Genomic DNA, 17010 nt, shown 5'->3' on the forward strand with positions numbered 1-17010 from the left:
TAAATCCCACCAAATATTTTGTTAATAAATAATACAAATCCCACAAAAACAATTCTATAAAATCAAAGAGAAAAGAGAAGTACTTCTCCTTTTGTTTTCAAAAAGCAAACATGATCCTGCAGTGAAAATTATACAAAGACATTTCAGGAAAAGAAGATGACATAGTAATATCGCTCAGGACTTCAGGATACAAATAGCCTTAGAAATACAATGTGCCAATGCTCGCAATATATAACAACACGTCATGAACAAGTGGGTTTTTCAACAGAATGCAAGGTTCACTCAACTTTGGAAAATCAATGTTAATTCACCATTTTAATAGGACATAAAAGAGAAAAGTCATATGAGCATTGCAGTAAGTGCAGAAAAAGCTTTAATAAAACTCAATACCCATTCATGATTTTAAAAACTCTCAGTAACCTAGGTCTAGAACTGCCTCAATCTGATAAAGGAGGTGTAAAACCCCTATATTAACGTCATGTTTTTATAACATATTATATTCAAATAATTCTGGGCTTAGAGAAGACTTACAAAAATATAGCACACATAGTTACCATATACCCTTTACCCACCTTCCTCTAATGTTAGTATCTTATATAGCCACAGTATGAATATCAAAACAAAGAAATTAACATCAGTACAATACTATTAACTAAACTACCAACTTTATTTCGATTTCACCAGTTTTTCTACCAATGCCCCTGCCTAGTCCAGGACCCAACCCAGGATCCCACATTGCAGTTAAGTCATCATGCCACCTTAGTTTCTCCAATCTATGAGAGTTCCATCATCATTCTTTGTCTATCACGAGGTTGACACTTTTGAAGTTATCAGGCCAGGTATTTTGAGGAATGTCCTGCCATGTGAGTTTTTCAGGTTTCCTCACGATTATATTGAGGTTATGCATCTCGGAGGAGAGCACTTCAAAAGTGATGTGCCATTCTCAGAGCATCTTATCATGGGTTCCGTGAAGTCAGTATCTTACTTACTGGTGATGTTAACCGTGATCACTTGGTTAAAACTGTGTTTTCCAGATCTCTCCACTGTAAAGTTAGTCATTTTACCTTTGTAAATGATAAATATTCACAGGGAGATATCTTGAGAGTATGGAAATATCCTCTTTCCTAAACTTTTGCTTACTAATTTTAGCATTCATAGGTGAATCCTGAATGAGCAATTTTCACTCAGGAGTTTTAATGGTAATTTCCTACTTTCCTCACCTCTTTTACATTAATTGGAATTCATCTGTAAGGAAGACATGTCCCTCTCAACACTTTATTTATTTAGACAATCAATCACTTATTTATGCAATATAGACTCATGATTACATATTTTATCCTTTGGATCATAAACTAACACTATATATTTTATTACTGAAATTGTTTCAGCTTTTGCCAGAGGACTCTTCAGGTTTGGGTACTTTCTATGTCTTGCCTTTTTTTTTTTTTTTTTTTTTTTTTTTTTTTTTTTAAGGCTCCCTCCTTACTTTCTGACATCACAAAATTCTCCAGGCTCATCTTTTTTTCTTCCCCCATAATAGTGCTGAAATCAGTCACACCCTCAAGGAGCCTTGATTCCTTTTATTGGAGAATAATATTTAGAAACCCAGATCTGGCTGCTAGATGTGCTCATTAACATCATATTTAATGGTGAAAGGTGCTTTTCTCCCTAAGACTAGAAACAAAGTCAGGATGCTCACTCTTACCACTATTCACATTATATTGAGGGTCTTAGCCAATACAGAAAGGCAAAAGAAGAAGAAAATGCATACAGATTAGAAATGAAGTAAAACTTTATTTACAGAAGATATGATTGTCTGTGCAGAGAATTGTAAGTAATCTACAAAAAAGGTTACTACAACTAATTCTTGCAAGCCTGCAGGAGAAAAGGTCAGTATGAAAAAACCAACTGTATTTCTATATAGTGGCAGCAAAACAAAGTGAAAATGAAATTCTAAGTATCATTTCCCTTGGAAGACATGAAACACTTAAGGATAAACCTAACAAAATTTGTGTAAGACTTAAACATTGAAAATTACAAAACATTACTGAGAGAAATTAAAGATGACCTAAATAAATGGAGATAAATTGCATTCATGGATCTGAAGACTCATTGTTAAGATGTCAGCTCTCCCTAAATCTATCTACAGATTCAACACAGTCTCACACAAAATCTTAGCAGACTGACAGAGTGTAAAATTTATGTAGAAATCTATATAGACATTAATCTAGATAAATTCATGCTACAAAACACCATGCTAGAGAATCTTAAAGCTTGAAGGTACTTAAAGAATCGTATCTTTTGCATGAGTAAATGACCTGTCCATGTCCACAAAGAAAGCAAGAAGCAAATCCAGGACCAGGATCCAACTTTGTTCTTTCATGTTTTGATACTGTGCTCTTTAGAGTGGAACATCACACTACTTGTAATTCAGATTACTTCACTTTTTACTTTGCCTAGGAAGAGATTCAGACCTCCTCAACAGATGCCAGAATCTCTAGATGTGCCATCACCTCTTGATGTGCAGCAATAAGTAGAAAAATAGCCAATAATTATCTGATAATAAATTAACAAGAATAAATTTACCAAAACTTATTAATAAAAATGTAACAATAATCCCTGATCTTAGGAATTAATTGACTTTTACAATAAATTACACATTTTAAAGATATAAGGACTCCATAAAAATGTTTTATTTTATAAATGATTTAGTAATTTACACTGAAACACTGAAATTTTAACTGAATTCATTAAAACAGCTACTAACGTCAGGCTGGTTCTCAAAATTAATTTCGTGTTCATCTGTGATATGATACAAACCCAAATAGACTCAATCACATTTTCCTTTCAGAAAGAAACTGAAATTTAAAAGTGCTGCTATAATAAAGTTGCTCCTTCAAGTATGTATGGGGCTGCAGAGAACACCAGAGCCTCGGGGGTCACGCAGGATGCCGTGAGTAAGCCTGTAGATGGCATCAATCCACGACCAATCTATTATTTACAGAAACAGTCATTTTTTGGTTGTGCTTCTTTATGCAAGATATTTAACACTTTTGCTCAAATTAAGTGGCACCCATTTAAAAAAAATAATTATAACAACTTGAAGGAATTTATCTACATACGTCATCAGAAGTTGTTTTGGCAGCTCCTCCTCCCTGCCAGAGCTGCTGGCTCCCCTAATTCCATTCCCACATGGTAGCTGCTGGCTGTCTTACTATCACCTTTACACTGGGCGTGTCTAGCCCAGTGAAGCTGAGACAGGATAGGCCTTGCTTCCTTACTGGTATACTGGTTGGGCTCTCAGAGCTTTCTCCAGGTGGGGCCAAACTCTTATTTAACATGAATAGCTGAACACTGAGATAAGGAAACTTTGTAGCTAATCTTATTGTCCTCACAGGACTAAGGAGGTCCATATTTTGGCCCTTCTTTGAATTTACAGGGCCACATTGGTACCCCAACCACTGTCTCTTAAAGAAATGGTTCTTTTCCTCTTCTTTTTTTTGGAGTAAGTCCTCCTAGAAGAGGGTGTCTAGAAGGGATGATATTTAGTTGTAGCTTATTATTAGCTATTTATTAAAAATAAAACCATGCATGATTTCTGGGAGACACAGCAAGCCCTCATCTCTTCCAGGTTTTTTTGTTGTGTACTGACACGATGAAAACAGTACACAGCTCATTAGGGGCATTCCTATATATGCATGCAACTCATAAGGAACATCCTCAGTGAGACAAAGTGGATGTAAAATTGTCTATAAGAAGATAATAAACATTTAGCACATTTAAGAATGCTCAAATGCTTCTCATCAAAGTTGTGAAGGATTCAGTACTTAACATGGTACTTTAGACATAGAAGAAACTCAGGATATGTGAGTTGAATCGAGTAGAGGTGTCTAACATGAGGCACCTATTTTAAATTCCTAGTTACAAGAAACAGATCGAAAATCACCACACTCCCAGTGACCAATAACATAATACAGACATGAAGTGCTTGTGTTACTTCCTCCTAACTCATCTAATTCATATGACATAATTCTATCTTTACCTTAAGGCTTAACAGAGAAGAACACCTGGCACATAATAGACCCAAAATAAATGTTGTTGACTAATAAATGTTTCAGAGAAAAATATGAAATGTTGGAATAAACTGAAAGGGATGAACTAAAAATAATTACAGAAAAATTTGGAGTAAATTATTGAATGAAAAATATTTCATAGTAAAAATTTTATATAAGCATCTGAAAATCAAAATATCAAAATCAATGAATGTACTAACAATATCTGAGGTGGTTTAAAAAAAAAAAAAAAAGCGGGTAGCGGGGGACAGACATAATAATATCCCGTTCCTGAACTCAAGCAAAAATTGCAGTATTTAAAACAAGAAGGGTGGGTGCAGTGGTTCACATAATCCCAGCACTTTGGGAGGCCAAGGAGGGAGGATTGTTTGAGCCCAGGAATTCAATATCATACCAGGCAACATGGCAAAACCTACAAAAAGTACCAAAAAATTAGGCAGGTATGGTAACTCACACCTGCAGTTCGAGTTACTTGGGAGGCTGAGGTGAGAGGTAGAGGCTGCTGAGCTGTGATTGTGCCACTGCACTCCAGCCTGGCCAACAGAGACCTTGCCTCAAAAAATACATAAATAAATAAAAACAAGTAATAAGCAGATCACAATAAAACTAAACATATATAATTAGTAGTGTTCTTTTTTTTTTTTTTTTTTTTAAGCGATTGGGTCTCACTCTGTCATCCAGGCTGGAGTACAGTGGTGTAATCATAGCTCACTGCAGCCTCAACCTCAACCTCCTGGGCTCAAGCGATTCTCCTGCCTGCCTTAGCAGCCTCCTCAGGAGTGTGCCACCACGCCCAGCTGATTTTTTTATTTTTCTTGTAGAGATGGGGTCTCACTGTGTTGCCCATGCTGGTCTCAAACTCCTGGCCTCAAGTGATCCTCCCACCTCGGCCTTCCAAAGTGCTGGGATTACAGGCATGAGCCACCATGCCTGGCCTAGCAGTATTCATTTTGTGGGCAATAAAGTTCTGTTTCAAATGACAGAAAAGTCCAAAATAAGACATGGTGTTTACTACTTCATTAAATATTAAAAACAAATTTCTTTAAATTCCTTTTAAAACAAAGATTTGTATAAATGAATCTGAAGTGTTTACTTTAAAATTAAAGACATAAGGGCAAATTAAAAATTTTTAACTAGTTTTTTAAAGAAAAAATAATACTGGGTATCTTTTTTAAAATTAAAGAAATAACGAGAGGCAAACTAACAAATTATTATGGGAAAAAATAGAAAAATAAATTCTGTGATCATATTGAGTAAAATTTCAAGAGGCATTTAGGGAGTCAAAATTATAAGTAAAATTTTGTGCACAGAAGTTCAGTAATCACTTAAATGTCGGTAAAATGGAAAGTATCATTACATCATTAACTTTTAATCACTTAAAATATTTTTACTATAAATTCATTTTAGCAGTGCAGCCAAAATATATACACACTATGCCATAAAGATATCTTACCTTTTTATCATATACATCTTGCCAGTTTACTCCAGAAAAGAAACTGTGTCTCATAATTTCTTTTGCATCATCTGGTCCTCCACCAAGGCTATGAGAACAGAAATAAAATTAAGTACAAAACATTTACATAAGCTCAAAGCATAACAAAAAAAAAAAAAAGGTTTTGTGAAAGTGTAATTTTCTGCACAATAAATAGTTCTTGGGATAAACAGCTCTAAAAGTAAACAGCTTTTGCTATAAGTTCTATTTTTCCTAATATGGTTATAAGAACTAGCTTCAGAAGAGTATAGTATTTGGAAAAGAGCAGAGGCTTTGGAGATAGATCTGGAAGAAGCAACCATCTCTGGCACTTATGAGATGTGTGACAACAGAAAAGAGGCTTAACCTCAGTTTTCTAATCTGCAGAGTGAGGAATAATAATATTTGCTGGTGGGTCACTGCAATGGTTAGAAACAACATAGGAATATGGTTTGGCTGTGTCCCCACCCAAATCTCATCTTGAACTGTAGCTCCCATAATCCCCATGTGTCATGGGAGGGACCAGGTGGGAGGTAACTGAATCATGGGGGCGGGTTTTTCCCATGCTGTTCTCATGAGAGTCAGTAAGTCTCATGAGATCTGATGGTTTTACAAAGGGCGGTTCCCCTGCACATGCTCTTGGGTGCCTCCATGTAAGATGTGCCTCTGCTTCTCCTTCACCTTCTACTATGATTGTGAGGCCTCCCTAGCCAAGTGGAACTGTGAGTCCAATAAACCCCTTTTTCTTTATAAATTATGCAGTCTCAGGTATTTCTTCATAGCAGTATGAAAATGGATTAATAATAGGTAAGGAAATTCTGGTGTTTTCTGGCTTATTCAATTTAATATAGTACATATTACTAAGAATAAAGGAACTAAAAGTGAGAAATAGAAAGAACAGGAGGAAATGAGGGAAAAAGAACAAGAAAAGGAAGAGAAAATAAACCTATATATCTGAATTTAATATAGTTGGCTTTATTTGGACTTGTTCATTATTAGAAATGATATGTACCGGTAAGTGCTTAACAACCAGCTCTCTGTGAGCAATCATGCATTTATACAAATATAATTTTTTTTTTTTTTTCCAAGGGCATAGTAGATACCAGGTGCTCAGAGCAGAGCAGCCATGGAGCTGCTGGGACCGAACCTTGCCTGACCTAGCCACAACCACACCCCAGACATAAAAATTTAAATTTTACTGATATAAAGAATGCAAAACAAAATTTACAAAGATCATAGAATATACAATGTTGTGTATTGTAAATTAGTCACCTGATTCTCACAGAAAACTTGTTAATTTTTGTTGTACTCCAAAGCCACTAATGGATGCAACTTACGATTAGTTTCAACATGAATACTGGTTGACATTTTCGTTTATGCTTAAGTCAAAGCTGAAAGTGATACAATGGAGACTTCAGAACTTCACTTGTCAGTTATGTGAGTGACTTCTTTGCTAAATGGTTAATAACTTTGGGACAGTGGAAGAAGACTCACTTTTTGGTGCTATTTACAATGTAACGAATATGGACACAACAAACTTTTAAATTTAATCTGCATTATTAACATTTTCTCTTAAGTCTAAACAATCAACAAGACCGTAAGTCCAGCCCCAACTCATACTATTTGCCAATTCTGGTGACATAAATTCTCCCACCGTGGCCAATTTTGAGCTACCAGTAAGATGTCACTGAACACATAGGCAGAAAGAGACGCATCGTAGAAAACCATTATATATTATGTCCATAGAGATACAGCAGACATAACTAATCTCAAAAATACAGATAACAGTGAAACTTAACAAATTAAGGAGTAATGAGTTTTGAGTATCTATGACCTTTGCTTTTCCTATTCTTAACTAGTAAATTTATATAATTTTTAATAATGACCATAATCTACAACCAGCTCACAAAATTGGTGAAAATTTCACAGTTGGTTCTTGAGAGCCGGTATATGCTAACTCCAACACACCACTGGGTTGGAAGAAAACCAAGTAGGTCACAGAAAACAAATACAGATGCTCCTAAACTTAACGATGGGTTATGTCTAGATAAACCCACATTTCAACTTAAGATGCGTTTATCTGGATGCAATTCCATCATTAGTTGAGGAGCATACTAAATACGCATCACTTTTGCACCATCATAAAGTCAAAAAATTGTCAAGCCATCGTAGGTTGGAAATCATTTATAATTATACAATTCTAATGACTTCTGGTTATTAGATCTAAGAAACACATGACTGGGAAGAACCTAGGATCCTTTGACACACAGTCAAAATGGAAAACAGTCAACTGATACCTGAGTATCTTTAGTGATGATAAATGATTCACATCAGCTGGGTCTCCAACTCCCAGATCCTTATAAAATTCTCTAAATGAACTACACCCCAGAGATGGGACTTTTAGGTTTGATCATAATAGTGCTGCTTGATGTTTGCATTTGGAATTTTCAGACTGGTAGTTCTGTATTCAGTGAGAGCTCAGCATTTCAGACCCTGCCCTCTTTTTCATTCTATTTCAATTGTGTAGGGTTTCTTCCCCAGGAGACTGCAAACTCCTTTGAAGACAAGGAGAGTGCTGGATTATCCAAAAGGCATTCTAAGCTTGTGCTTAGGGAACCAGAGAAGCAAAAGCACCAAAACACGTTTCTGAAAAGCATTTAATATTTTCAAGCATGCATCAACATAGTCAGCATGAGAAACATCAAAGCTCCATGGCATTTTCTTACACTTATGTTATAGTTTATTTCAATACTGTTTTCATTTGAATTGTACTTGAGATGGGAGTTGGAGTGGAGAATCATAATCATTTTGTAAATAAAATGTTTTAATCCAGCTTTAGTTATCCATTTTTGTAACTCCTCAAGTTTTCTAGCAATACTTTGGTTTTGAACATAGCCAGCATTTATTCTATATTTATCAAATACATGTAAAACTAAAATATCAGCTATGAATACTATGCAAAGTCTGAGAATACAATCAGACTTCCATTTTAGAAGCTAGGAGAAATTCTTTAACACACTTCCTCAATGTGTGAAACTGTCAAAAATTTCAAGTGTCAATGACTCTCTAATATACAATTTAAGACTTCAAAAATAATAACAAAATATGCTTTGAAGTAAGATATTTATGTCTAGAATACTAAACTCCAGTATCAGAATGCCAAACTAAATCCTCAGCTACTATGAATTCCTTTACTATTAGGAACATCACAGAATTCACATTTTCCTAATGTTACTAAATACATGAGGTCATGTTTTTCCTATCAACTCTGCATAGGAAGATAAAGGAGGGGCTAACAGAATGAACATAAAGGATGGAGAGTAAGAAATAAAAGCAAAATGATAGTTGACCCTTGGATAGCACTAACAGCAATTCAATAAGACATACCAGAAAAATTCCAGTAGTATTTAAAATAGCTGTGTAGAAAAAATGAAGAGTTGTATTATAATGCTATCATTACTTATGTTTCCAAAGACTTTTCAAGATCCTTGTTAGTTTCCTTTTCTTTCTGCCCCTGAAACTGAGGTTCCCTAAGATTCTGTCCTGAGGCCCTCTTCTCCTTATCCACTACCCTCGCCACTACTAACTTGGCTCTAGCTACCTCCTAGATATAGTTATGGCTCCCAATCCATATAGTCAGTTACTGTGTTTTTTTAAGCATTGATTCTATTATTTCCAGCTGCTCACTTGACATTTCCATCTTGGTTTTATATAGAAACTTCAGACTCAGTGTACCCAAAGTTATTATCAACATCTACCCCCATCAAGTCTCGTTGGTTTGCATACCCTGTCTGTTAATCACCCTAGCTGGAAACCTCAGAGGGATTCCTGACTCCTCCTACTTCCTCACAGTTTCTAGTTAATCATAACCTCTATCACTTGTGTACTACTGCTTCAGGTAGGACTCCATCTATTATCTGAACAATTCCATAAATATTCTTTAAAAAAAAAAAAAAAAAAAGACAGGGACTCACTCTATTGCCCAGGCTGGAGTGCAATGGTGTCAACTTGGCTCACTGCAGTCTCGACCTCCTGGGCTCCAGCCATTCTCCCACCTCAGCCTCCCAAGTAGCTGGGACTACAGCATGTGCCACCTCACCCAGCATTTCTTTTTTAACAGAGATGAATCTTGCTATGTTGCCCAGATTGGTCCCTGAACTCCCAACCTCAAGTGATCTTCCTGCCTCGGTCTCCCAAAGTGCTGGGATTACAGGCGTAAGCCACTGTGCCCGGCCCAATAAACACTTTTAACTGCTCTGCCTGCCCCTGGATCCTCACTCATCTAATCTGTCCATGACAAAGATGCCAGAGTTACCTTTTCATGACACAAATCTGATTATACTATCCCTTGCTCTAAATACTTAAGCACTATCTCATCCTCTTCTGAATAAAGATTAAATATTTTCTAAGAAACCTAAGATCCTTATTATCTAATATCAGCTTCATTTCCCAATGTTACCCAACTCATATTCTACACTCTAGTCACTGAGCTTCTCAAATGCCATGTTCTTTTGCAATCCTAGCTAAACTCTACATGTAAATTTCTGTGCTTGAGTGCCAATGCAAATTCGAACTCCTTTCTGATTCAGCTCAAGTCCCCTAATCCCCTAGACAAAGCCAATACTTTCAACAGTACTTTGTATGTAGTTTGACCTGAGCATCTGTGAGTATATGTTTTGTGCCCCAGATTATTCTATGAACATCTAGAGCAGAGACTGGTTCATCTCACTCATCCTTGTATTCCCTGTTTTTGCTGCAGCAGTGGAGGGGTTGACACATCTATTATAAAAGAAATTATTAGATCATTGAAAATACTGCATCTTCTCATTAGATCAATAACAACCTCCTGGTGAACAAACAGGAATTATTCTATTAATACATACCAGGCGGCTAACGTTCTAAGAATTTGCCTCACATTCATTCAGTAGTTCCTAAGTACTGACTATGTGCTATTCACAGAGTGGGCTGACAAATTAAAAAAAAAGAAAAAAGAATGAGACATACACATGAAAACCACAAGTAAATTTTGTTCTACTAGCCATTTATATAGAGGGCCACAAAGTAAAGGGTGGTCAAAGTTGCCTGCCAGAATAAGAAAAGGATGAGATAAAAATTCACTGCCTTGAATACCAAGCCAAATATTAGACCAAAAAATCAAATAGATAAAAGTTGGCTGGACACGGTGGCTCACGCCTGTAATCCCAGCACTTTGGAAAGCCAAGGTGGGTGGAACACGAGGTCAGGAGATGGAGACCATCCTGGCCAACATGGTGAAACCCCGTCTCTACTTAAATACAAAAAAAAAAATAGCCAGGTGTGGTGGTGTGCACCTGTACTCCCAGCTACTCAGGAGGTCAGGAGGCTGAGGCAGGGGAATTGCTTGAACCCAGGAGGCGGAGGTTGCAGCGGGTCAAGATCGTGCCACTGCACTCCAGCCCAGATGACAGAGCGAGACCACCTCTCAAAAAAAAAAAAAGAAAAAAGAAAAAGAAAAAAAAAAAGATAAGTCACTACTCTGTTTAAAGGTTACCTATCACCAGGTGCTGCTCCTTACTTAATTGTAAAAGAATGCTATTAAACGGAACACATTTCAAAACTTGAACTAAGAAATTGTTGCATTGTAAATAAGATACATACGAAATACCAAATAGGCACCAAGAAACTTGATTTCTACTCTTGGTCTGCACGAATGTTCTGAGAGACCTTGAATAAATCACCTAACCCTCTCTGGGCCTTTGTTTTCAACTCAATGAAATGGAAATGAGAATAGTATCTCCCCTATCCACCCACTGAAAAAGCCAGGGAGTTAATGTATGTGAAAGTGCTCTGAAAAAGAAAACAAAATCACTTTACACATATAAATAATGTCTGTAGCTAGGATTACAAAATGATTCTTGAATAATTCTTCACAAAGCAAAAAGACAGTATCTCTTTTATTATGTTTGCTTATTTCTGCTGAAGATAAAGTCATGCTCCTTATAAGGTTAAAAGCTAGAAGAATGCAATGAAAACCATTTCTAAGATAGAGTTAAAAATCCAACTTTTTGGCATTCACTCATTAATCCAGTCAGTATATACATATACATATACATATATATATGAGCATCAACCATAAATAAAACATTTTCATAAAACCCTATGTGAGGTATTATAAAAGATTCAACAGTATGTGAAATCATCTATGCTTCAAATGAGTAGACTCAGAGAAATACTGATATGCATAGATACCTAGATGGGAAGGCAGATATATACATATACAAACACACATATTAAGAGACATTTTGAAAATTAATAGTCATTTCACATGATTTATGAATTTATAAACATGAATGAATGTATAAACATGCATAAAAAATACTGTAGTTCACTGAACAAAGCAGCAAGAGCCATAGGATTCTTCAAGTCATAGCCATAGCTACAAAAACAGAAATACAAAGTGTGTACAATTTTTTTGCCATCAACCCTTTCAGCTATGCATAGAAAAGATTATTTTCAAATGACAAAAAAGCAGTTAGAGGCCGGATGTGGTGGCTCACGCCTGTAATTCCAGCACTTTGGGAGGCCGAGGCGGGTGGATAACTTGAGGTCAGGAGTTCAAGACCAGCCTGGCCAACTTAGCAAAACCCCATCTCTACTAAAAAGACAAAAATTAGCCAGGTGTGGTGGGGGTGCTTGTAGTTCCAGCTACTCAGGAGGCTGAAGCAGGAGAATCACTTGAACCTGGGAAGCGGAGGGTGCAGTGAGCCAAGATCGCGCCACTGCACTCCAGCCTGGGTGGCAGAGTGATACTCCGTTTCAAAAAAAAAAAAAAAAAAGCAATTAGATATGTTAACACAGGCTGCGGGTGAGAGGAGAGTATTGAAAAATAGGTCTATTCCTTTTATAAGAAATACAAAGGCCCAGAGACTGAAAGAAAGAAAAGGGATTCTCCTATCCCCACAAGATCAAGTAACAGAGCAATTAACAAATTTTCACTCATAATATGGATAATGAAACTCTCAAAATCCTTATTTGGTAAATCTGCATAAAAGTTCCAAGTTAGGAAAGAGTCGAGAAAAATTTTTAAATGTTCTATATTATGCAGTTAAAAATAAGTCAGGATCTCAGTGGGAAGATGTCTACACCAAATACATTGCTTCTTGGAGTTAGTTATATTTGAATTAATTTCCATATCTCAATTTTTAACCACATTCATCAGTAATTCGCTGAGCGTCAAGGCTTACCGTTTATTTGGATCCTTTATCAAGAGCCCTGAAAGCAATGATTTTGCATCTGAAGAGAGTGTTCGAGGAAACTTAATGTCTTCCATTAATATTAATTCAAAAAGTTTCTCATGGTCCTGGTTGTAGAAAGGTAACCTCCCACACATCATTTCATACATGACAACCCCTAGGCCCCACCAGTCTACTGCTCGGCCATAGTCATTATCTTCTAACACCTAAAAGTGAAATCAGTAAAAAGATTAATTATTATATGTTAACTTTTAAAGCATTATTCATAAAACATAAGATTTTTATATAAAAATGAATCTTAACTTTCAAAGCCTAGGTAGTCTATTCTGAGATCTTGACATTTAAACTGTGAAGCATCCTACAAAAAACACAAATCACATCAAATATGTGGAACATTCAATATACATCCAGAAATGGCCAGTGTAAAAAAAAAGGGGCAGGTCGTACAAAAAAAAAAATCCCAAGTACATGAATATACATAAGGATCAAATGAAAAACGTTAGCTAGCATATTTACATATTTTTTCTTAGGCCTAGTGACTTTTTCATTCTGGTTCCACCCATGTGGACTTTAAGTAACAACTCAGAGCTAGGGTGTGCTGATTATAGAGCATATAACATGCACTACACATTCTTGCTTTAAGAAGAACTAAGTAATACACATTAAACAGTGAAAGACAGTAGTAAACAAAGGCAATGTAATGGAGAAGTCTACAGGGCAAGACAATCATTAAGTTTGAAAACCTTTGGAGGTCCCTGTATGTTTCAACTCTTTCTGGAACTATTTAATTGACAAAGTGAATATAATAGCTTATGGTATGAGGTGTAATAAACTTTAATAGCCACAGCTTTGTACCTCACAACAAAAATTTGTTACAGCAAAAATATGGACTTAATATCTGTGTGGTATATGTCCTTAAATTTTTCCCAAAATATATTACAGGCAAAATAAATTTAGTTAGAAAAGATATAAAAGTATCCGTTTGCCTATGTTGGAGCAATGTGTTCAAATGGGAACATGGTAACTTACCATTTGCCCCAGGAAAAATTTGGTTTTATCTTTTTATCAGATTTGTTCTTCATCCAATGGAATATTCCTCATCCATATGCAACTTTGAATATTTTATTTTAAAACTGTATTTGATAATCTTAAAGCTTACTTTATTTGATCCTCTCAGCTTTGGAAAACCAGATCAGGAAAACCACATATATGAATTTATCAATTTAAAAACACTTACAACCGATTACAAAAGAGAACATTTGATAAGGACAAAGTAGTACTTGTGTTCCAAACTTCCTTGGTTCAAATTAAATATTTTCTGGAAGATTACTCTTACATGACTTTTATTTAAAATTTATCAATAATCTCACAGAATTACAGGTGATATTTTTGACAGTTACATTATGATTACCTAAAAATACTACGAAAGGCACTTTGGTAGGGTATTTAAAGACAAAGGATATAATTTATAAGAAAAAATATGTTACTTAAAAGATCTATTCAGTAAGCATTTCTATTATGAAAAGATTTTTAATTCAATTATATCAATGTTTGCTTTACGGCTAAAAAACTGAAAACTTCACTGGTAGGATATGAACACAAGTTTAGATCCTATGCTTTTCTAGAAATGTTTTGTAAATCACAAACTAACAAAAACATTTTCTGGAAGAACAACAAATTCTAGTTTTCATCATTAGCCTAAAGAATGTATTTTTACTTGTTTGAAATGAGTAATCTGAGAACAAATAGAAAACAAAAAAATAACCTGAAAAAGCAGAAGAAATTCTACTTACATATTTATGTTAAAGGAAATGCTGCATATATTATTTTAAAATACCAGTGACTTCTGATGATTCAAGGATCTATCTCATGGCCAATTAGTAGAATGCACTGTTTGTGGGCCTTTATCTAACTGACACAAGATTTTAACTAATAACAACAAAAAAATTTAAATCTAAGTAACCTTTAACTGCATTCCTACAACACCAATAAAACAGTGGCATATATGGAAAGGAGCCAAATGTGGTTTTTAACCTCTTTTTTTCATAAAACCATAAAAAGCATAAAAGCTGGATTAACTGCCTCCCGAACCCACATTTCACCAGCCGGGTTCTCATCCCCAGCTGGCAAAACTGGCAATCCTTTATTTTTGTTTAAATACCTGGTTTGCAGCCAGAAGGGAAAGTGAGTACATAAAAAAAGGGGTTTTTATTTTTGAAGAGAAATAAGCAACTGAAAAATAAAATTGCATTGTAAAAAAATCTGTTTGATAAAATAAATTTTATTTAGCTTTGTAAAATGAATATTGATTCTTAAAATAAGTGATTTTGCCTCTGAACATACGTGCTTTAATTGATCTACAGATACATAATGCTATAATTAGAACTGTTTGCCGTATCACTTTGTATTGAATAAAACTGACGTAACGTATTGTCTTCCTGACATGTAAACTTAAGCAATGCTGAGGAGAAAACACCCTAACAACTAAAATCCCTCTTTACCTAAGAGATTTCACTATCAGTTAGAAAGATATTTGTTCAAATCCTATCTCCAAACAGCTATAAGATGAAACATATATAAATAAAAATAATTACACTATCTTATATGTGGATATATATGTTCCCACTATTCAAACAATATCTTTTCTCTTTCCTGAGTCTACATTATTTCAAAACACAATACTTTTAAATACTCTGGAAATCCCACAGTCAAATTAACCAATTTGAATCCAATAACCTCTTTCAGATTATTTTAAGAAGACAATTTTTCTCCCTCTACTCAAAGCACTTATTATTCTATAAATACATAACATATACAATTTACATTTTTTTAACTTAAGGATTGCAAAGTCTTTCTGGCTACCTCTGAGAATTTTTTTTTCTAGCTAAAAGGCTAATTTATTTCATGGTTATTGTGAGGGCTGGCTGAAAGGTATGATAAACAGTGGTATAACGGACAGGTACAACAACGGTAGAGCATATTTCAACTTCATTAAAAGGTAATTTCTCATACAATTTGGATATAAATACAGATCAAAATATGCTCCTGAAAAATCCAATGAAAGATTTATCTTGAAGAAATAAACTTGCATCTCTTTTCCATAAAACCAACGTTACTGACTTAAATGAAACCCAAACTTTAAATAGGAAAGCAGACATTTGGTATTTCCTCTACCCCTACAGTCCTTTATAACCACAGATGTAGTTGTACTTTATACCTACCTTCAACACAAATGCCCAAACAGAGATGAAAGAGGGGATTTGGAACATTAAAAAAAAATGCAATTGTTACAGACTGATGAGTGGTCACATCAAATGAAAACTCAAACAGAGCACAAACTCTAGAAAATAAGGCTTTATTTCTAATAGGAGCCAGAAATTGCTTTACTTTCTGATATGATAAAACCTAAGACTCAAGGAGGTTACAGCAGATACAAACTAACATTAAATACCCTGGAAATATCTGATCAATATTTGATGAAGACACTTACATTTATAAAACAGCCAGGTGAGTTAATAACAATTCAAGAACTAATGTGTTTTAATTTCAAAGAATGATATTGAATGAGAAACTACATATTTTTAAATGATACTATCAATTCAAGTTTCCAATGTAAATATTTATTTGGCTAATGGGCCTTTTAAAAAAAAAATCTATTCATTCCAATATTCTTTTACCAGGAGGATTTACTAGGAGGTTAAAGGAACACCTCCCTCAGCCTACCCACCAGGCCACACAATGCACCCAAGGCAAGCAATTATAAGGAGGCTATGTATGCCCTGGAGTGGCTTACTGCTCAATCAATAATCCTGACAGAACAGATGGGGGAAAAAATTAAACATCTAAACAAACTGTCTGCACACCTATGTTGTGAAAGTAAACTGCGAACTTGGATGAACCAATTTACCACTAATTCAAAAAAAAAAGTTTTTTCCAGTAGTCTTACATTTCAGGTAACTGATAGATGTGTGTTTTATACCTAAACACACATCTGTATCATTTATCATTTATGGGAGCCCTTCATATATTCTTAACATCACAGGTATGGGCTAAGAAAAAAAGACCTATAAATCTTCTCATTCAGATTTTAAAGTGAACTGCAGTTTCAGGAAAAGTATCCATTTCAATACATAAGATTATAAATTCTACAGTTGCTTGGTATTTTCTTCATAAATACATATTTTATAACTATTTCTCAACTGCTTTAATAATTTTTAAGCGACAGCAACTGTCA

General features: G+C 35.0%; 1 protein-coding gene across 7 annotated transcripts in view; it reads right to left on the minus strand.

Moving 5' to 3' along the window:
* Positions 1 to 17010, minus strand: part of AKT3 (AKT serine/threonine kinase 3) — a 362334-nt gene that overhangs the window by 43610 nt on the left and 301714 nt on the right. For 6 of the 7 annotated variants that reach the window (XM_050771497.1, XM_050771487.1, XM_050771516.1 and 3 more), the window contains 2 exons: positions 12768 to 12982; positions 5527 to 5614 (listed from right to left, as the gene is read on the minus strand). In XM_050771497.1, the coding sequence (XP_050627454.1) occupies positions 5527 to 5614; positions 12768 to 12982 (303 nt within the window). Of the gene's footprint in view, positions 1 to 2749; positions 2992 to 5526; positions 5615 to 12767; positions 12983 to 17010 lie in introns of those variants that run through there. The other variant, XM_050771506.1, reaches the window with a different exon arrangement.

The sequence above is a fragment of the Macaca thibetana genome, chromosome 1, assembly GCF_024542745.1.
Source record: "Macaca thibetana thibetana isolate TM-01 chromosome 1, ASM2454274v1, whole genome shotgun sequence".
In the NCBI taxonomy this organism is placed as follows: Eukaryota; Metazoa; Chordata; class Mammalia; order Primates; family Cercopithecidae; genus Macaca; species Macaca thibetana.